The 21,754-nt window shown below is 54.0% G+C and overlaps 1 protein-coding gene across 7 annotated transcripts; it reads right to left on the bottom strand.

Moving 5' to 3' along the window:
* Positions 1-1,460: 1,460 nt before the first annotated feature.
* Positions 1,461-21,562, bottom strand: FLOT2 (flotillin 2). 7 transcript variants are annotated; one of them, XM_062012180.1, is made up of 12 exons: positions 21,483-21,562; positions 13,294-13,375; positions 10,596-10,664; positions 9,034-9,124; positions 4,928-5,051; positions 4,430-4,548; positions 3,130-3,243; positions 2,918-3,037; positions 2,306-2,520; positions 2,016-2,199; positions 1,714-1,863; positions 1,461-1,612 (listed from the first exon to the last, which is right to left on the bottom strand). In XM_062012180.1, the coding sequence occupies exons 1-12, from the start codon at positions 21,529-21,531 to the stop codon at positions 1,574-1,576; spliced, it is 1,356 nt and encodes a 451-aa protein (XP_061868164.1). In that variant the 5' UTR covers positions 21,532-21,562; the 3' UTR covers positions 1,461-1,573. The 7 variants fall into 7 exon arrangements, with proteins under 7 accessions (XP_061868164.1, XP_061868158.1, XP_061868160.1 ...); XM_062012174.1 differs by lacking the exon at positions 10,596-10,664; XM_062012176.1 differs by lacking the exon at positions 9,034-9,124 and having other exon boundaries at positions 10,574-10,664.
* Positions 21,563-21,754: the final 192 nt, after the last annotated feature.

Consider the following 21,754-nt stretch of genomic DNA (forward strand, 5'->3'; position numbering starts at 1 on the left):
GTAGCTCCTGGCTCCACATTCACCTGTGCAGCACCAGGACACAGCTCTACCCTGAGCCAGGGCTGGCCAGGAGCAGCCCCAGGGTCAGGGCAAGGAGCCCATGGGATGGGGACATTGGGACCACCTGGAGCTTTGCAGGAGCGGTGCGAGGTGGATCGTCACTTCCACGCACCCTTCTCCCCCCATGACAGCAGCCCAGCCCCGGGCCCAGGGGTGCTGCAGGAGGGGAGGTGGGAGCCAAGAGCCGAGGCACGGGGTGACAGGGCTTTATTATCACAGAGCAGTGGCTGGGACAGGAGGCACACGCACATGCAGATAGCGCCGCGCCCCGGCACACCCGGCGGGGCTGGCACCAGCCCGGGCAGATAACGCCCTCCCTCCCCCAACCCTCCCCCACCGAGGGGCTGGGGCCACAGGTCACGTCTAGCAAAGGGACAGGGCCAGGGGCACCCAAGCGCCTGCAGCCACCCTATGCCAATGGAGGGGAGGGGGAACTGGGGTGGGGATGAGGCGGCCGAGGGGACCGCATGGTGCCTGGGAGGGTCACCCCCTGCCTCACGGCAGCACCAGGCTGACCTCACACAGGGTTTGGCTGCTGGAGGGGTTGAGACAAGTGGGGAGAGCCTCAGTGATGGGGGAGTAGGGGACACATACAGGGGACAAACAGCTTTCACAGTGTCACTCAGGGCAGCAAAGCAGACACAGAGGCAGGGGCGAGCTGGCAGCTCCTGCACTGCCTGTGGGGCAGCCCCCAGCAGCACTCAGGGCCATGGCTGCAGCCTCAGGACCACTGCTCCCCCTGGAGCTGGAGGAGCCTGAACCCCCCCAGTGCCCTGCCTGGCCCCTCACACCCCACTGCCCCGTGGCTTTAGCAGTTGAGGGGTCAGGATGTGCCACGGTGTGCAGGGAGAGTGGCCTCATGGTCCCACCTCCGGGGTGGCTTTGGCATAGTGCTGCTCTTTGGCAGCGGTGGTGGCAGAGCCTTGCAGAGCCTGGCACAGACCAGGCCCTCTGTCCTCCACGAGCTCAGATCCTGGGAGGGAACTTCCCTGAGGGATGGCAGCAGGGAGGGAGCAGCACCCAGGGCCGTGCCTGATTGTCACTCTCGCTGGGGGGTGACTGTCACCCAGACTGTGGGCAGACATTGGGAGGAGAAAGCCAGTCACAGCTGAAGGGGTGGGCAGTGCCTGGGGGGTCACTGTGGAAGGACAGGGAGCCTGGGGGAGGTGGGTCAGGGCTGTTCCTCCAGCTCCAGGCTCTGTGGCTGCCTGAAGACAGGGCACAGCAGAGCACAGGGGTCACAACCCCAGACAAGCTGCCAGGTGTAACCAGGGGCCAGGTCCAAACCCCAGCCCCATGCAACATGATTACCTAACAAACCCCCTCCCGCCCTTTGGGACTGACAGAGCAGCTGACTGGACATGCATCTTTCTGGCCCTACAAAAATAAGGCACCAGAGCTTAAAAACAAAACTCCAATTGTCTGATATAAAAGGAATTCCCAGGTGTTGAAGGCAGTTGATGTCTGAGTGCATAACAGGGAGAGATCTTCACCAGCCTGGGGCCGGCCAACCTCACGCCTGGGCACCAGTGGCTTTCTGGATCAGAGGGATCTGCAGAAGGGAAGAGGGAAGCTCTTAGGGTGGAGGAAGGAGAGGCAGGGAGCTGCCCAGGAGGCTGAAAGGGCTGCAGGGCCTGGCAGAGCCCAGCTTACCTTTGTGAGATCGATGCCCGTGATGGCCCGCACTGAGGCGGGGATCTCGGCCAGCAGACGGTTCAGCTCCGACGTCGCGTTGCTGCTCTCGCCGCCCAGAATCACGATCTCATCCACTTTGGAGAGGGGAGCAGCCACTTTGGCAGCGATCTGGGGAAGCAGGGAAGGACGGTGGCATGAGCAGAGAGGGAAGGAGCCACTCACCAGCCTGCTGGGCAAGGTCACTGCACACACATGAGGCCTCGCTGCACTCCCAGGAGACAGAACTTGCCCTGAGCAGGGGAAAGCTGCTCCCTCCTCACCTCAGGCAGAGCATCCAGCACCAGAGCCAGCTGGGCAGCCTCTCCATACTGCTGGAGGGCTTCAGCTTTCAGCTTCATCTTCTCAGCCTCCGCCTTCCCGATGGCCTCGATCACAAAAGCCTCTGCTTCTCCCAGCTTGCGGATCTTTTCCGCCTCCGCCTGGGCGATGAGGACTTGCTTCACCCTGCAAAGGCAAAACCCAGCCCTCCAGCAGCCTGGATCTCAGCTGAGAGCCCCCTCCTCTGCTCCCAGGCGGGCTGAGGGCTGGCCCAGGCCGGGGGCTCACTCACTTCTCGCCCTCGGCGATCTGCTGGATGCGATAGGCCTCGGCCTCGGCCGGCTGCCGCACGGTGGCCATCAGCTCCTTCTCCATCCGCAGGATCTCCTGCTCCTCCACCTCAATCTGCTTCTTGCGCTGAACCACCTCGATTTCAATTTCTTCCTGACGGATCTTCTGCTGCTCCCGGGCACTCTGGAGCTCGTAGGCCAGCTGGGCCTCTGCAGTCTGCACACAGGAGAGATGAGAAGAGGACCCTCGGCCACGAGCTCCTGGGTGCAGATAGAAGGACCCTTGGCAGGCCCTGAAACCAGACACAGCTCCTGCTCCCAAACCTCTACTCTGTCCTCAAAGCCACACTCACTGTCCTTCCCTGTGCACTCTTCCCACAGTGTCTGAGGTTGAGCAGCTCCAGGTTCAGCTTGGATGACCCTCTGCACCCTTCCCTCTCCTCCCAGTCTCACCTAACTGTTGCAAACAGGAGAAGGGTCTGCTGCAGGGAGCTCACATTGACACAGAAACCTTGCTTCTCCACCTCCAGCTCTCCTGACACGTGCAGGAGGAAGATGACAAGTCCCAGAGTTAACAAACACCATCAGGAACCATGCAGGGAACTACCCCTCACCTTAATGTTGACCTCCTCAGTGAAGGCAGCTTTCTGCAATTCAAAAGCCCGTTTGGAATCTGCTATTTTGGTATCTGCCATGAACTTGACATCCAGCATTTCTTTCTTGCACTCAGCCTCCTGCAGAGAGGAAACAGAGAGCAGAGCTCCAGGGTGGGCAGTTGGAGCAAAGCCAGCTGCTGTGGGGAAGCCCAGTGTGGCTGTGGCCTCACCCGGATGCCAGCGTCTCGCTCGGCCTCTGCCACGCCGATGTCTGCGTCCCTCCGGACAGCTGCAGTCTGAGTCTTTCCCAGAGAGCTCAGGTAATCCACTTTATCATACACATCCTGGAGAGGGGAAGAGAAGCCACAACCACTTCAAACGATTCACCCTCCCATTGTGTTCCCTTCCCGTTGAAGCTCAAAGCAACCACTTGTGTGGTCAGAGCAGGGTTGGAATGTGTGACACGAGGCTGCAGCCAAACAGAGCAGCTGTGACAGGGGCATGACAGAATCCCAGAGTGCTGTGGGCTGGAAGGGCCCTGCAGAGCTCCTCCAGCCCAATCCCTTGCTACAGCAGGTTCCCCTCGCTCAGGGGGCACAGGAATGTGTCCAGGGGCCTTTGGGAACCTCCTGAGAAGGAGCCTCCAGACCCTCCCTGGGCAGCCTGGGCCAGGGCTCCCTCCCCTCAGCACCAAAGGAGCTTCTCCTTGTGTTCCAGTGGAACTGTTTGTGTTCCAGCTTCTGTCTATCACCCCTTGTCCTGTCACTGGGCATCACAGAAAAAAAGTGTCCCCCCCATCCTCCTGACACCTACCCTTTAGGTACTTGTAAGTGTTGAGGAGGTCCCTCCTCAGTCTCCTCCAGGCAGAACAGCCCCAGGTCTTACACCCTTTGTCATAAGGAAGGTGCTTCAGACCCCTCAGCATCTTGGTGGCCCTGCACTGGCCTCTCTCCAGCAGTTCCTCTTGACAGCTGGGGACAGAGTCCTCTTGACAGAGTTCCTCTTGAGCTGGGGAGCCCAGAACTGGACACAGGACTCCAGATGAGGCCTCACCAGGGGAGAGCAGAGGGGGAGCAGAATCTCCCTCAACCTGCTCCCCACACTCTTCTAAACACACCCAGGATGCCATTGGCTTCTTGCCCACGAGGGCACTTTGCTGCTCATGTTTAGTTTGATACCAAGCAGCACTGCCAGGTCCCTCTCCCAGAGCTGCTCTCCAGTAGGTCACCCCCAGCCTGTGCTGGTGCAGGGGGTTGTTTCTATTCAGGTACAGGACACTGCACTTGCCCTTGCTGAACCCCATCAGGTTCCCCTTCCCCATCAGCTTCCCTTCCCTGGGAAGCCACAACTGTCTCTACACCTTCCCTCTGTGGCTGCAGAGGCAGCTAACCAAGTGCTCTTCACTCAGCTGCCTGCACACAGGACACACTGTGGTGGCTGTTGTGGAAACTCCCAGAGCCTCTCATCCCCTCATGGCCAGGCCCTGCTGTCCTGGTGTCCCCCAGAGCAGCTCCCTGTGTCTGGGCCTACCTTGATGGTGAAGCTCAGGATCTCAATACCCATGCGACCCACGTCGGGAGCTGCCACCTCCCTCACCAGCTTGGCAAACTGGTCCCTGTCCTGGTAGATCTGCTCCACTGTCAGGGTCCCTGCAGAGGGAAGGGAAGGTGAAACACTTTATTTAGTACAGGGAAAACACAACAGCATGGGTCTAAACTCAGCAACATCCATCCTAATCTCCTCAGGTCTGGACATGAGGGTGTAAACTTCTGCTCAAGCCAGACCACCACACACACCTGTAACCCCGGGGCCATCTCCCACTGCAGGCACTGAGAACTACTTATCACAAGGCCCAGGCACGCAGCAGGAGCTGCTGGAGGGGAGGAACAACCCAAGATGCCACCTCTGCAGTTGGCAGAGGAAGCACCTGCTGTGGCTGCTGCAGTGGCAGTGATATGGCTGGCAGCAGCCAGCAGAGAAGGGGCAAAGCTACTGGAGATGGCTTCGGGAGCACGAGCCCCTCCGCACCGAGGATGGAGCGCAGGTGCCCCTCCAGCGTCTGAAGGACCACGTTCTTCACGTCCTGCACGTTCTTCCCCAAGAACTGCTCACAGGCTACAGCCAGCAGCTCCTTCTCAGTCATTATCTTCACCTAGAGACAGGAGACAAAAGCAAAAAAGGGACTGAAGGCACCCGTGCCAAGCCAACAGGCACCCAACAGCAGCAGCAGCAGCACCAGGCTCTCGATGCTCCAAGGGACTGTGCTGAGCTGTTGGCAGACTGGGCCAGGCCATGGGAGTGGGCAGTGAGCCCTCTGCCCACTGCAGCTGGGCACAGACCCCTCTCCAAACCCCCACTGCAGCTCAGCATGGAGAGGTGCTCCCTGCAGCTATCCCACAGCTGGCTGATGTGGGGCACAGCCTGGCCCTACAAGTCCCACCTGATGAAAACTCTACCAAAGAGCCTTGAATTACCAAGTTCAGCCACTGCACCAATACCAGACCTAGGAGGAGAAGGCTTTATCACTTCCCCTAGCCAGAAGCCCTTTTGTTACCTTCCCCTTCCCTCACTACAATTATTCTTTCCTGACACAGGAAAGGTAGAGCAGAAGGAAGGGTCTGAAATGTCCAAGGAGCAGCTTGGGAACAGGGGCTCCAACCAGTATTCCCTGCAAGGAGAGATGGATACAAGATGGCCACAGAGCCAGGTTTGTCCTGCTTGTGGTTGGGAGCTCTCAGCTGACCCCCCTGTGCCATGGCCAGGGCCTGGCTGTCCAGCTCCACGTGGCCAGGCTGGTAGCAATGCCCACTGGTGGGACACAGCCACCCTGGTGACAATTTCAGCTCCCAAGCTCACAGTCAGATGTAAAAGCATCCCCAGATCCAGACAAGCCATGCTCTCAAGATGGTCCTGCTGGTCACTGGGCTGCTTTTTAAAGGCAAACTGGGTTAAAAATCCCAGCTGTGAGGAGCTACAGCCCACCGAGGTGAGAGCTCCTGATGGCCAGGTTCAGTCTGAGGGCTCAGGCAGAGTTTGGACACAGGGAGGTTTCTGTCAGTACTAGGGAAGGAACAAGACCATACCAGGGAGGGAGCTCTGCTGGGACCTCTGGATGCTCAGCGGGTCCCACAGCACCCTCTTATGGAGAGATCTGGGCTGGGCACTGCCTCCTGATCCAGGAGGTGCTGCTGACACCCTGTGTCCTACCCTGTGAGACTCCCCATGCACACTCTTGATGGGTTCACAGCCTACAGACCTCAGCCTGGCCACTCTCCAGGGTCAAACTGCTGGCAAAAGCAACACATTTTTTCACGAGAAAGCCTGGTCTGATAGCATGTGGGTCGAAAATGACTGAAAAGCCCAAAGTCTGGAGCAGGAGAGCAGCACTTGCCCCCAGCACTGCCAGAGAGCAGGACATCTGGGACCAGCCACAACCTTCTAAGGTGACTGGGAATAGACCATGACCATGAGCTGCTCAAGACTCATCTGCCACAACCCTGCCCCTAATAACATTTGCAAAGACCACTCTGAGATGAGCTTATGTCCTGCTTTTGCTTCTCAGGCTGGCTCTCCCAGTCAAAATGCCAAACTGAACCTTGGGCACTTGTGGCAATCACCTGCTTTCTCTGGGCTCCTCACAGGGCCAGGCCACCCTGGTCCCTGCACCCCAGGCCAGCAGTCTGCACTTTCTACACAAGAGGGAGTTGGGAGAGCTGCTTTTGGAGCTGCACCCTGGAGTGTGAGCCCTGCACAAGGCTCATCTGGCTGCACAAAACACAGTAGATTTGCACTCAGGTTGTTTTCAGTGTTCCTGGAGAGGCCAGTGCAGGGCTACCCAGATGATCAGGGGACTGGAACATCTCTCTGATGAGGAAAGGCTGCAGGACCTGGGGCTGTTCAGCCTGGAGAAGGCTGAAGAGGCACCTCCTCAACACTTACAAGCACCCAAAGGGTGGGTGTCAGGAGGATGGGACGAGTCTGTTTTCTGCTGTGGCCCATACAAGGACAAAGGGTAACAGGCACAAGCTGGGACACAAAAAGTTTCCCTTAAACACGAGGGAAAACTATTTCACTGTTGAGGTGAGGGAGCCCTGGCCCAGGCTGCCCAGGGAGGGTGTGGAGGCTCCCTCCTGGGAGGTTTCCAAACCCACTTGGATACATTCCTGTGCCCCTGAGCAAGGGGAACCTGCTGTAGCAGGGGTTGGGCTGGAGGAGCTCTGCAGTGCCCTTCCAACCCTCATCATTCTGTGGTGTGAGGCAGTAGCACCCAGCTAAGACAGGAGAGAAGCTACAGCTGAGCACTCATTACATCCCCCTCCAAAACCAGCAGCATCCTATGCACATTCAGCATTTCTATCATGATGGCAAATATAAAAGGTGTTTCTTTAGTAATAATTTGTTGCTTTTTTTCTTTTGGGTTATTTTTTTGCACAAGTCCTTAAAAGAAAAATGTCTGTCTCTAAAGTACTTCTGCAACATCAAAGTAACCTCTGCCATTCATGTCCCCAACTGCCTCAAGCCTGCTTTCTGCATGGCAAGTCCTTGCATCTCACCTGTCTGACCCTTTAAAATTAAATGACAGCAAAAAAAACCCCACCCCAACCCAGACAGTGAGAAGAGAGAATAACAGGCATGAGGTGAACTGGGAGCTGCATTTTAAAATCAAGGCACCTTGTGATCCAGCCTCTGCCAGCACAGGCTGCCTGGCCTAGAGCATTTTGCAGGCAATGGAAGGATGTTCAAAAGTAGGTCAGAAAGGAATCCTGGCTTCACAGAAACACCTTTCCCAGGTACAGAAGGAAAAGGCTGTAGATTTATGAGATGTGTGACATGGGTGCATGCATTTTGCCAGGCATGCAAAGACCACAATGGTTATGTGTTGTATGAGCAGCTAAATGGGTATGAAGAACTGAAAAGTGAGGACAAGGATGGTTCACACTGTTAGCACCAGGGCAAGCCCAAGATGCCGGCTCCTGCACTGGTGCTCTCACATGTAAGCCCCGTTCCTCCCCCGATGGATTATCCACTGTGGAGCCACAGCCCATCCTGGCTGGTGTGTGTGACAAGCCAGAAACTGCTCCTGGCTGAATTCATGCTCTTACTTCTGCACAGACCTCACACAGCTCCTCTGCAACCTCAGCTCAGAGTAAACCAACAAACCTGGGGAAGAATCTACTGCTCTGGAAAGTACTGGGTGAAATCAGCCAAGTGCTTGGTCTCACAAGGGCTGCAGCAGCCTCACTGCTCTTCCCTGGGAGGAGCCTCTTGATGCACATGGGATTTTAGTCACACCACTGTCACTCCCCTCAGCTCCACTGCTCACTGCAGGGACTGGGGCAGCCCCTTCTCCTGCAACAACAGACCTGTAATGTGCCTTGGGACACAGGGTGATCACAGCCTCATGTGCACTGAGAACCACTGTCTTGCTTTTATGCATGCAGAATGAGCTGTCAGCTGCAATTTTCAGTGAAAGCATCCAGCTGCCTATTCAGGGAGTCAGATTCTGGCAGAAGCAAACATTTGCCTCCCAGTGTCCTCTCCAAGGCAGAACCTGGTCACAAGGACAAATGAGGGCAGCAGACCTCAGAGGCTCTGAAATGCAGGTGTTTACATGTCCTATCACAAGCAGCAAGAGCTGCTTTTTATGGATCAGAATCAAAGTCCAGTTCAAGTCAGAAATTTCACACACAACTTTTAGTGTCTGGAGGGAATAAGTTCTTTCCTTAAGCTTTAACTCCCTGTGAAGAATTACAAAGTCCATGTGCTAATAATAATCATCCAAAGCAACACAGTGCTAAATACCATCTCAGGAGCAAAGGGCTCAGGCCTGCAGGGTCACACACAGCTCCAAGGGCACCATGGTACAGTAGATCAAATCCTCCCACACTTCATTTGCCACGTGGACAAATGAGACACCAACAAAAGAGGAATGATTTTTGGGGAGAGGAGGAGAAATCACAACACAGGACGTGCTGTAGTGTGCTTGAACCAATAAGGACAGCGTGGGTATGCACAAGAGTTTGTTTTGGAGCAGTTGGCTTCTGTTCCTGGACAACAGCAACCTCTTAAGGGGGAAAAACCAGATGTAAGTTAGAGACATGCATTCCTGAAATGATGTGTTGGAGTTACTGTACCTGTGCCACACCTGTGACAGTTAAAGCTACCCCCTCCGCCGTCTCTACGTCCTCACACCTGGGCTGTAACGTCATTATCTCTAGGGAAATCCTGCCAAAAAACGTAAAACATTTGCACACTCACATCCCCACACATTCAGCTCTTCCCTTGGCATCTCCTGCCCCCAGCTACCTGCCACACTCATCACAGGTAATGCAAGACAGGCACAGAATGAGGCCGAGGGGCTGCATCTGTGGCTGGAGGCAGACAAGTCACTTTGGCCAAGAAACAGATTTTCAGATAACACTTGAAGGCAATTTATCAGCAGAGAAAGGCTGGCAGCCAGGCTGGAAATGATGCTGTGACCCTTTCCTGTCTGCTGGGCTAGTGAGGTGGCCAGAAGCTGGCAGCTTTGGGAGCCCAAGGGCCCTCCAGCAGAGGCACACACAGGAACAGATCCTGCAGCTCCAGAGATTTCTCCATCCCCCAAGGTGGGCTCAAGGTACTTTGGCCAGACCTGGCAATCTGCAGGTCATGATGTGGCAAAATTCTTGCCCGTGGCACATTCTGCTTCAGAAAGCAAAGCCTGGCTCTGGTGTCAGCCAGAACAAGCTGGGAAGGCACTGGGAGTCAGGACAGGGAGCCACAGGGCAGAGAGCTGGTGTCACTGAACATTAGGTCACACACCTGAACCACAGTGGGGCTGCAGTGGGCTACTGTGTGCATGCTGAGCCACTCCAGGATTGGCTGGAAAGGCTGAAATGGATCTCTGCAAGTTCATGTCTGCCTTGGCCACTGTCCTAATTAAATTGACATGCAAACTGGGAGCTGATAAAACACATCCCACTGTCCTGTGCACTTTTGTTTTGCTCTGTGCTCACAGCTTTTTGCTCACAGCTCTAATCAGCTCGTGGAGGACTTTAGCCTTCTGAAGACCTACTCTGTACCTGGAGCTTCATTTCAATGCTGTGCTGCTGCTTAGCTGGCAAGTCACAGGCACGTTTGGCAATTACAGTTACACTGGTTTATAACTGCCCACAGTGCAAACACCAGTCCTGTGTGTTGCAACTCATCTGAGGGCTCTATGCTGTACTTTCAAACGTGACAACATCCAAAATGGGCACTGTCTCCATGAGGAGGGAGAAGAGCTGGGTGGAAACCCATATTCAAACCCCCAGAGCCAGGTACAGTTGCAATTTCCTCACATGGGTAGAGGTTTCTTTTTGAAATGGCACGAACTTGCCTTCCCAAACTGTGTACAGGACTCAATCTGGCCTGTCTGGGGCTTCAAGGAAAGGGTTACAGCTGTAGCAAATGTCTGCAGCGTTATCAGGAGCCAGGAATGCTGAATTTGGAATTTGCCAGGCAGCATCTGTCTGCATTACCTATAAACTGTGGAGTGTGTCCCAGGGCAAGGGGAAGGAGAGGAGGGTATTGAGATTTCAGCTGTCCTGTTAGAAAACCATGAGTTTGTGTGTTATCCTCCTGCTGCTGCTGTTGCTGCTCAAAACAGAGGGACAAACAGTTAGACACAATGTTAGGAAGCTGGAGGATTATTACCTGTGCAACCCCTGTTACGTACAGTGGGACCCCCTCCGACGTCTCAATATTCTCACAGCGACAGAGGATGGTCATAACCTCCAAAGACACTCTGAGCAGCAAGGAATAAGGGTAGGACAGCAAATATACAAAGCAGTTATCAGAGAGTAAGACACCCCTTGCAAAGGACAGACAAGACTTTCAGGTTTCAGCTATTCCCTGTTCAGTTTGCCTGCTCCCAGGGCCCCGTTAACACCAGGACTGTGCAGCTTCCCTGGTCATGGCAGGGATTTTACAGCATCCAGCTGCTGCTTTTAGTGAGGAGAGACAGGCTGGGGGCTCATCTCCACCCTGTAAATCACTGCAGATGAAACTGAACCATGTATCCCACCTGGACTGCCATCCTGGCATCAGCTGGAACTCTTCACACACAGAAAACTCCTGTTTGGAATCATTTTGGTGTTTCTATGGCAACATTTAAGGAGATCCAGAAAAATTAAAATGCCAGGGACCTGGCTACCCACCCTTGGCTAAGGCATTGATGGGAGAAGGTGCTTCCAAGTGCTCTCCTGAGAAGCTGAACCATACCACTTGGTTCCCCCAGAGCAGACCATGCTGCCTCTCTCCCAGCTTTTATTCCTGACTCTTCAAACAGTGACAGCATCTCTTATTTTTCCTTCTCCCCAGTGCTCAAGGTTGCAGCAGGATAAGAGCCCAGCACCCTGCCAGCTCTAAATGTTCCTTTTGTTCCCAGGTTAGTGCTACCTGGCAGGATGCTGCTGACAGAGACACAATTGCTGCTGTCTCTCTGGCTTTCAATACTGGCAGTTCCAGAAAAGATGTCCCAATTTTGGAGGAGGAAATCTGCCTCACTCTTCATGTTAATGCAGCAGGCTCCAGCTGTGCCACAGCTGATAGTTTTTTGGGAAGGGCTCTGTTTTCAAAAGGAGAATTAAGCCCCCTATTCCATGGCAGGAACTGGGGGGATAAAGTAAACGATTTGTTTGGGTGTTGGCATTCCTGTCAAGAGTCTCCTTTGCTACACAATGCACTGACCTCTGTCACAGGGCAGCTCATTCCTGGTGAGCAGCTCTTGGCCCTGGACTCAGCCTTTGCATCCCAAAGACATCTGTTATCTCCTGCACATGGTTGTCAAGGTCCTGCACTGGGCTTCTCACCCAAGAAGAGGAGGAGCAGAAACCATTTGTTCAAATCAATTCCCCCAACAAGCTGCCTCACCAAAAAAATCTGGGAATGAAGCTGGTTTTTGAGTCCACAAGCTGGGCCTTTCCACCCCCTCCCACCTCACAGGAGCATGGCTGCAGAGCCTGTGCTAAAGTAGGAGGTGTTAGCTGAGATCTCTTCATCCAGGTGGAGAACTATGGTCAGCTCTTGCAGCCATCCTGAGCACAGGTCACCTGTGACAGGACCTGAGAGCTGCTGGGAGTCAGCTGCCAGCAGCAGGCAGGATCCTTTGAACAAGGCAAGCTGATGGACCCCCCATGAGCAGCAGCTACAGGAGTGTATCATCTGCAGAGTGAGGGCAGCAACATGCTGGCTTTGTCTGCTGGTGGCAACACAGGAACAGGGAAAAGAGGTAGCAAGAGCAGGCAGTGAGGGTTAACTGCAAGCTCTGGCTGTCACTCGGTGCACAAACCCAAAAGTCATGTCTTTATCCTTTTTCCCCCATTATTTTTTACACAGATGGAGGAAACCTGCATCAGTGAGCACAAGGGAGGTGTTAGGAGACAGTGACATTCCCACAGATCCTAAAGACAAAGAGCTACACCAGCAGGACAGCAACACCACCACAGCATGTTAGTCCAGAGACCAGCGTGGTAAGCAGCAGCCAGCAAACCCCATGGCTGAGGGAAAGGAAAGGGAAGCCCGTGGTTTTAACTGCAAACGGTTTGCTCCCAAGATGACAGCAGCATCAGCTCTTTGGGCAAAAGAGGCGGGTGTCTAAAAAAGATCTTTAGAAAGAGACCTGAGGAGGAGAAGAGGGCACTGGCCCTGTCACAAATGTGTTTGTGGGGTGGGGGTTTGGGCTGTGCTGGGCAGAACTCAGCTCCTCTTGTGAACTCATGGATGAACTCAGGCACCTCTGCAAGAGCCACAATACACTGCAAAAGCAGCAGCAGAGCAGGGCTCTTGCCTTCCTCAGCATAGGAAGAACCCCACTGTGCTGCCAGACTCTCAGCTTGGTGGGTTTATGGCAATAAAGAACAACCAAAAAGGACAACAAAATCAGCTTGCCTTGGGTTTGAGGAGTGGACACAGGAGCCACTGGAGAAGGACTTCAGCTGAAAGCATGGGATTTCCTTCTGGTTTGTCTTTTGCACTCTGATGCCCAGAATTCCCCTCACAAACAGCCAGCACAGAACTCCCCCATCCTGCAATTTCTTTTGCACATCATAATTTACCATCAGGTAAGGCTGAAATGAGAGGTTTGCCTCCTGCATGGCCAGAAGCTGTGCAGGTGAGAGTGACCCTACATTCCCCATGTTCAAGGCACTTCACAGGGCACATGTTGCTGCTTCCAGTGCCATAAGCAAGGCAGCCCTTTCTTCACAGGGGTGGGAGCTGCTCACAGCCAGAGGCAGTGGGCTGGGCTGATGCTCATCCGTGGGTTCACATGCAGCACCCAGTCCTGTGTTCCTAAAGCTACTGCTGACAGCCTCACTGGGATGGCTTTGCCTAACTCCTACCCCAAAACCACACAAGACTGGGGGTCTCCTTACCTTTGGGTGTCAGTAATGCACCACCAAGCCCAGGCCCAGCCTCCATACACATACTGCTTTACATCCGAGCCGCAACAACCACCTGCAGCACAGCAGAGAGAAGAGAGACGTGGAGGTTACACACAGTGGAAAAAACTGCACCCAGACTGAGTCATGAGCAGCATAACTTCACAACAAGCCTGCCCAGTCTCAGGGGGACAAGTAGAGGGTGTCTTAGGGGGCCATCTGTTCCCACAACCCCTCAGAGCTGGACCAGCAGCTCAGCTCAGCTGTATTAGAGCAGCCAGTGCTGCCAAGCCAAGCTCTGCAGCATGCCCCAGAGGAACCCCAGCATGCCTGCAGTGTCTGATAAATAATGGACACACACAACTCTTTCCAAGATCCACAGCAGCCCTGGAACACCCTTCTGTCAGTCATAATGCATCCAAAGACTGAGGAAGCCAACGCTCTCCTCACCTCCATGGGCCTCACTCACGTCACAGTTTTCCAGAGGAGACTCTTCTTTTTTAGAATTGCCTTATACAAGTGGAAAAGACCATCTGCAATAATCCAGTGTGATGGACAGTAACACAGAAACAACTGCATGTCAAACCAGGACTTCATCCTAGTTCTGTTAAGCAGTTTAAGTACTTTTAGCCAACAGAATCATCACAAGTACACACTTCAGTATCTCTAAGCACGATACTGCAAAGTCACCCTTAAACCCACCAAAAAGCTACCAGGTCAAATGTTGGAGGAGGGTAGAATCCTTGAGCTCTACCCAAACATCTCCTAGTTCTGTCTCACGCTGTTACTACAGCACCTGAGGCTTTGATGGTCCATCACAGACCTGGCTGCACCAAGAGTTTGAGCAGCCTCCAGAACTACTCTGACACACTTGAGATTTCCAGAAGAAGCTGTCTGGATTTTCACATCTTCAATTCAAGGAACAAGATACCTGCTTCCTTCCAAGAGAGCATCCAGCCAGCAACCAGCCCTAGCTGTCATGACCGGCACAAGAGGAGCTCTGCAGCTCCCTAGCTCAGACCTGGGCTGGGAGCTGCTGTCTCTGAGGCAGATGAAGGCAGCAATCCCTCCCTAGTCTGTTACTCATAATGACACTTACTCCAGCAGTGCCTTATGGTCTCAGCAAACCAAGTGCTGTACCAACAGAGCAACAGTTTCAGCCTTGCAGGATTTATCTACACAAGCCAGACCAAGGCAGTGCAGAGGAAGAGCAGACACAGGGAAAGGTGCTGTGGGAGCTTCCCAGTGTGGGAGGGGAAAGGGAGAACCAGGAAAGCAGCACACAGAACACAGGCCATTTCAGGAGAGATGACCATTACTAAGTTTGCTGCAATGAGTCAAAAGGAAGAAGCAAAGGCAGCACACAGCTAGGGCAGCATGCCAGCAGGGCCCTCTGGACTGCCAGAGGGGACTCTGCTCTCCCCATCCTCCTCTTCCTCCCCATCCTCAAGTGTTTGGCTACTTTCTGCTATCAGCTAAAGGTCCCACCTGCTTCACTGGCTTCCATGTACCAGCTGATAAACCAAGAGATCAGCCCCACCTACAGTTCTTCACTCTGATTTCAGCAGGAAGGGAAAGCAAACAGGACACAGATTTCCACATTTTTCCAGGTCACTTGTGCTCCACAGCCTAGAGGAATATTCTCCCATCACCTTTGAGATGGCCTCTGGAGAGCTTCTTCCTGTAGCTATGATATGATAACCCACAGCAAATGAACCACCCTTTTAACATTTCTTTGGAGGATGTCAGCCCAGTTAGCTCAGCCTTTCAGCCAAGCCCTTGTTTTCCAAGAACAGGAAGGGAGGTGCTCCTGGCAGTCAGGAAAAGCAGCTCTGCATGGAAAGGTATTTTACTTCACAGGGTCTTTACCAAACCTCTGGTCATTGTTTCATAATAATGCTCTGAGAAAACCCTGCACCCTAAACCCACAGTTGCTACAAAAACGTGCCTCTCCTCACAGATGGTTCTTTTCTTCTGCAGGAAATGCAAAGGAAATGGCTTTAGTATCACACCCCAAGCGAGCCCCACGTTTGCTTCCCAGCACTACGCAACGTTGCTGTACAGCACAGCTCACTGAGCTGGAGTGTATGTCAGAAAGTGTGCAAAGCATAAGAAAAACCAGAGAACACAAACAGATGCAAGAGGAGTGGGATGCCAGCTGGGTGCTTTCCCAGCAGCCGGACGTCTGAGCACAGCGGAGCCCTGTCCTGGTCACACAGCTCAGCTGAGCTCAGCGCTCATTTGCCACTGCAGTCCCACAGCCTCTTTCCCAAGTCTCAGAGAGCAAGTGAAAAAAAAGACCCAACAAAGCTAAAGAATGAACTCTCTTGCACAATGGGATTTGGCAGAGAAATGGCTTTTTGCAGCTATAATATACCCACTGTTCTCACAGCCACTTGGCCACCGCTTCCCCAACCCCCTCCCCTGCCTCTTCCGGGGCACTGCGTGGCAGCCAGGCACGCCACAAACCGAGGATTCATACCCAAGAAGCTGCCATCCAGCTTGGCCTCCTCCCAAATGGAGAGGTCCCACGTTCAAGCATGAACTGGCAGAGCCAGGAGAAAGCACATTGTCTGTTTTGAGTTGGTTTGGGTTTGTTTATGAACTGAGATGTGATCGCTTGGGAGCTGGTAGATCAACGGAGCTGTCGGCAGATGCAGGGAGCTGCTGCCCTGATGGACACCAGAAACAAGAGCCCCAGCAGTCAGGCTGTAAACATCAAAGCTGGGTCAAGCTGAGGTTGGGAACAAGCTCTGGGTTGTTTCCCAAGGTAACTGGAGGCAAAGAGCCTGTATTCTGGCAGGATGTGGTGAGCCTTCAGGTGCTGGTAAACAGGCTGCTATAGTAACTCACCAACATCTCTTCCCTGGGACTGGCACAGGCTGGAGATAAGAACAGAGCAGATACTGCTGCCTTCACCTGCACAGAGAGAGCTGCCATCCTCAGCCCTGGCTTCAGGGTGACCTGCTGCTGGAGTCTCCTCCTCCTGGGAATGAACAGCTCAGTCCAGTTGGACTGAAACCGAGTTTGTTAGAGAAACAGCCCTGTGCAGGGAAATGTCCCAGGGCACTAAGAACTGAGTGCAGAAAGAGAAGGGAAAAATTGATAATGGAAAACAGTTACTGACAAAAGACACAAGGGAGAGAAGGTGGCAAAAGCCTACATAAAGAAAACCACGTGATGTAGGAAGGTCTAGACTAAAGTCAGTGTCTGGTTCCTGGGCTCTGCTGTGCATATAAATCAGGTTTTGTCCACACGCAGAAATGGCATAAGGGCAGCAAAAATCATCTCAAATGATGCAGGGTTCTGAGCTGAATCCATCAAATCCTCTGATTGTCTATACAGCAAGTGAAAGCAGATTATGCTGGCTTGGCTTGGATGTCATCTAGATCACAATGACTTGGTTTAAGCTACAAGTGCCAAAGCTGCAGAGCAAGTTTAACAACACATGTTTAGTTTATCTCATCCTGTAAACAGAAGCGGAGAAGATAAACCACAATGAGGTTACACAACAGAACTAGAGAGATACTACCTCAGCATTCCTCTTGGAAACCAAAAGGAAAGCCCTGAGGCTACTCTGTCCAACTCCTCCTGCTACACTTTCTGCACAGTAATTTGGCAGGTCTTGGAGATTTAACAAGCAGCTGACAAGGAAAACTTGGAGCCCCCATCACCTGCAGAAGCTGAAGAACTACCTCCTGAGCAGGGAACACAGAGGAGCTGCATGAGGTGCCTTTTGTGCAAGCAGTGAACAGTTGTACTGAGCATCAGCAATCTCACACTACAGACTTGAGCACCAGCATGAAACAGACCATGGGGAAAGATTTTTAGACAGTCAGTGCCACCAGAAGTTTTCTGCACAGCTTGTGCCTCAGCCCCAAGGAACAGCTTTGAACTTGGGCCCCAAAGGCACAGATGGAGACAAGAACAAAACCTCAGGTGAAACCCATGTGAAGCTGCCCACTCCTTCCCACAAACTCACAGTGCTTCTGAGGGTGAAGAACTGGGTCCCAACCAGCCAGTCACATGGAAGTAGTTGCTAGAAGCAGAGGGACAACCTCAATGCCACCATGAGCATTAGGTCTTAGAGGGCTCTGACTGCTCACCATCTCTTGGACCATCTCCTCCTGTCCCCTTTTCATGCAACCAACTGTTCTCACCTGTGTAGCTCTCTGCATAGCTCCTTATTGAATGCATCCTACTGCTTGCAGACCATTTGGTCAATCTGTCAAGTTGACTTTGACTCCAACTCAGCTCTTCAAAGCTCTCAAATCCATTCCTGTCTGCAAATTCGACCACAGCAGCTTCTTGATGCCATTAGCAAAGCCAAAACAAGGAACCTACTTGATAAATCCTTTCAGCTGAACAATGAGCCACTGTCAAGCCCCCTGGCAACAGTTTTCCAGGCAGCTTCATACCAATTTTGTAGTTAGCTGAGAAAAAAGTTCCTCCTTGTACTGAGGACTGCAGGAAGGGATTGCAGAGCCTCACTAAGCCATTATTGCAGGTTTTCCACACTCAGAGAAGTACCATAAAACCAGCAGAGCCCCACCAGCTCAGCAGCACAGCCAGTGCCTGTTGCAGGAATGAGGATGCAGTGACAAGGAGAGGTTTGAGTGGCTCTGGAAGGGTTAACAAGCCCTGACTGCTGGGGTGTGGCAGGAAATACACAGACTTGGAGTTAACTGCCAGCTCTTCTGTTCCTTTGAAAGAGATCAAGGAGCCTCAAAGGGCACTGAATTGGGAAAAAACGTGGGCTGGATGGTGTTTCTGGAGCTGATTTCTCAGAAGCTGTAGGACCCGTCTGTAGAGGCACAGAGTGTGCTGTCTGCTGCTGCTGCCCATCCCAGGGAGCACTAACCCACCCCAGAGCCAGCTTGGATGAGCTGGGCACACCTCATACTCAGCAAATAGCTGGAGTTGTTTGCTTCTGGGCATTTAACAGTGAAGTATTCCTGTTGGTGCTCTCCTAGGAAATAACACTGGGGTGACTGGGCTGCAGCTCCCCTGAGGTTTAACTCCCCTGAGGTTTATTCCCTCCCTTCACACTTAAAAGTTGGGTGTCAAGGTGAATGGGGTGACACTTTTTTCTGTGGTGTCCACTGATAGGACAAAGGGTAATGGGCACAAGCTGGAACACAAACAGTTCCACTTAAACACAAGGAGAAGCTCCTTTGGTGCTGAGCTGAGGGAGCCCTGGCCCAGGCTGCCCAGGGAGGGTGTGGAGGCTCCTCAGGAGGTTCCCAAACCCACCTGGACACGTTCCTGTGCCCCCTGAGCCAGGGGAACCTGCTGTAGCAGAGGCTTGGGCTGGAGGAGCTCTGCAGGGCCCTTCCAGCCCCCACCATTCTGGGATTCTGTGACTCTAAATTACATCTCCTTGTTATGAAGCTGCAGCAATATCATGGAGTTGTATTTCTAAATCAGCAAGTCGATCCTTAGCCACAAAAGCTGCCTTCAACCAGACTGAAACCCAAACCCAGGTCCTCTCAGCCGCTGGTGGGAACATGTGGCTATCAGAATTACTCATGTAATCTCCCTGAAAACTTCACTGGCTTCAGCTGCACTTGGGGAAGACTCAGTGAGGGGCCAGGCACCTGCCAAAGCCTCCTCAGAGCTTGTACCAAACCTCACCATGAGGCTCCCAGCGCCGCTACCCTTGAGCTAAGTTGGGTGAGACCACTGCTGCCTCCACAGGGCTTTGAGGAGTATTTTTACAAGGCCTGGGCTCCACATTTCGTGGCTGGATTGGTTAACTGAGTGCAATTTCATAGAAGGAGATCAGTGTTGCGCAACAGGGGAAGGACGTGAGTGCCAGCAGGAACGCTGACCCGTGTCCAGGAAGCAGCTTCCCAAATAAGGCTACAAAGCTCTTGCACACACAGATGTTCCCAAGGCACTGCTGGCTGCTCCTGCAGCACTGGAGCAACTCCAGTGCCTCACAAGTGAAAAGAAGGAACAGCACTCCTCAGGAAAACCCCACATGCCAGGGGAGGCACGTGACAAAACTTCCTTCAAGGGGAGCTGGGTAAATGTACAATGAAGAAAACTTCCAATTAGCTTCCTGGGTTGGCGGTGCCATCCCACAAAGGGAAGTCTTTCTAGTGACAATTCAGGACTGTGAGCCAAAAGCCTGCTTCTAATAGTGTTGGCTGTTGGTTTATTCTTCCCCTTCTCTCCCCACATCCAAGCTGGTATCACACACTGGCTCACAAAGTCCTCTCTGCTCTTCCCTGGAGACACAGCTCAAGTTGCTGGAACTCCAACTGCCTGTAGTCACACAGCTCCTGCTATGGTCCTGACAGTCACTCTGCAAGCACAGAGGAGCTGCTGGGCTCTGCAGAGCTCCCTCCACCTCTCAGGCTGGCCCTAAAGCTCAGGGACCACGCTCTCAGGAGACAGGGAGCATCTGCAGACCCTGCTGGGTGTCAGCAGAGCAAAGCTGTGTCTGGTGGCAGCACCAAACCCTTCCTAGAGAGGTGTCCTCGGCTGAGCCAGCTGTGGGAAAGCCTGGAACTGCACCCAGATGCCACCAACTCCTGACAGCTCATCCTGCAAGCTGTGTTCTGTGAACTTCAGGGCTGAACAGAGCAAAGCCAAGCTTTTAAGAATGAAGGGCATCCCAGCACACCTGGAGCACAGCTTCCCAATTCCACACACAGCATTTTACCAAGCAGGGCTGATTTTCACAGGGGTCTTTGCAGAGGCAAGCACAGCATCAGCTCCAGATCTCAGCTGGGAACTGCAAAGGTGCAGAAGACCAGGAAAGCTGCAAGAAATGCAGCTGCTCCAGGCAGCTGGTTGCTGCAGTTAGAAGCTCATTAGAAGCAGCCACCATAGCACAGTGTATTTGTTTCCAAAGCTGCAGCCTGCTGCTGGCACGTCCTCAACAATTCCCGTAACAGGTCTGTTATGCACCACAGATGAACTGATAACAGAGCAGCCAGAAACAAGCAGCAGGGCTCACTGGAGGCTTTGGCTCCAGAAACATAACAACATAGTTTCAGCTACACGACAGAGCAGTGACTGTAGCACATCCTCCATGTCCACATGCCTTCTGTCCCGGGGGAGGGGAGGTCTGAGCAACACAGCGCCAGCCACAAAACTGCACTGACAGAAAGGATGTGACATGAGTGATGACACGTGAAGTGACAGCGTCTGTATCTCACCTGGTTATTACTTTGCACTTGGCTCCAGCCCTGTCACACAAGAGCAGAGCACCCAGCCCTTACAGAACCGTTACATCACTTAATGGTAATTAAGCCCTGTCTGCATGCAGCCTGGCCTGTGCCAAAGTGCAGCCTGAAGCTTCTGCAGAGTATTGGAGCAGCTACAGGTTGAACCAACCACAGGGGATTTCTCTGCTGCTTTATTTCACCCCAACCTAAGCGACGAGCTCACCTGAAGAGAAAACTACCTATCTGTTGGGCATCAGAGACCTGGTGATGTGCTAGTAATGAAGCAGCTGCGGGGTGAGAGGGATGAGAAGGGCACCCCAGGGACAGCCCCCTGGTGCCCTGGGGAAGCCAACCTGCCCACAAGAACAGGGCAGCTTGTGGGTGATCCCAGCTCAGGGCTGCTGGCAGCGCTCAGAGCAGCCTCGGCGGTGCCACAGCCTGACAACACCCGCACGCAGCAGGGGTGTGCCCGTGGCTCTGCCACGCTGCCCCGCTCCCTGCAGCCCGAGGGTCTGTGCACTAGCCAGCCGCCCCACGCCAGAGCCCACCCGCAGCGTGACACCCCCAAACAAGGCTGCGAGGTGCCCTCATGACAGGTGCCCTCCCCTCCATGGCCTCTCAAGGAAGGATCCAGCCCAGCGCTCCTTCAGGGGATTCCCCCGCCCCCGATCACAGGGCAACCCCCACACACCCCACAGCCTGCCGCCCCCAGGCAGGGTCCACCATGCCCCCCAGCTCGCAGGGCCCCTCCGCTGGGGAACCCTCCTCAGTGCCACAGACACCCTCCATGACAGGGACCCCTGGCCCCAGGCGCCACTCGGCTCCCCCTCACCGCAGCACCCCCCGCAAAGCCCCCTCAGGACACCGACCACATCAGACCCCATTACAGAAACCCCTCACAGCCACAACCCCCCAGGTCCCGGGAGTCCCCTCCCCGCAGAGACCCCTTCCCCAATTCCCTCGGGGTCGCTCCGTGACAGGGTCCCCTCCCGGCCCCGGCCGTACCTGACACCACCAGCGCCTCGTTGGGCCCCACCGTGTGGCAGTTGCCCATGGTGGCCACCGCGCCCCGAGCCCTCCCCTCAACCGCCCGCTCCCACAACGCCGCGCGCCGCCTCCCCCCAGCCCGCCCGCCGCTGCGGCTGACGGCCGCCGCCATCTTGGGAAGGTCGGGGAGGGGCGAAGGGGGTGAACGCGCGCCGCCGCCATGTTGGGCGCCGCGTGTCCGTGTGCATGGGCGTGCGAGGTGGCAAGTGTGCTCGGCAGGGCAGGGCATG

Source organism: Colius striatus, chromosome 20 (assembly GCF_028858725.1).
Source record: "Colius striatus isolate bColStr4 chromosome 20, bColStr4.1.hap1, whole genome shotgun sequence".
NCBI lineage: Eukaryota > Metazoa > Chordata > Aves > Coliiformes > Coliidae > Colius > Colius striatus.

Bases quoted from the DNA above. Each gene is read 5' to 3' on its own strand.
- FLOT2 (XM_062012180.1), bottom strand. From the start codon at position 21,531: ATGGGCAACTGCCACACGGTGGGGCCCAACGAGGCGCTGGTGGTGTCA. The intron at 5,052-9,033 runs GTACAGTAACTC...TCCTGTCTCTAG, and splicing joins CTGTCACAGGTGTGGCACAG to GTGAAGATAATGACTGAGAA. The intron at 3,244-4,429 runs GTAGGCCCAGAC...TCCCCTCTCCAG, and splicing joins TCCTGAGCTTCACCATCAAG to GATGTGTATGATAAAGTGGA.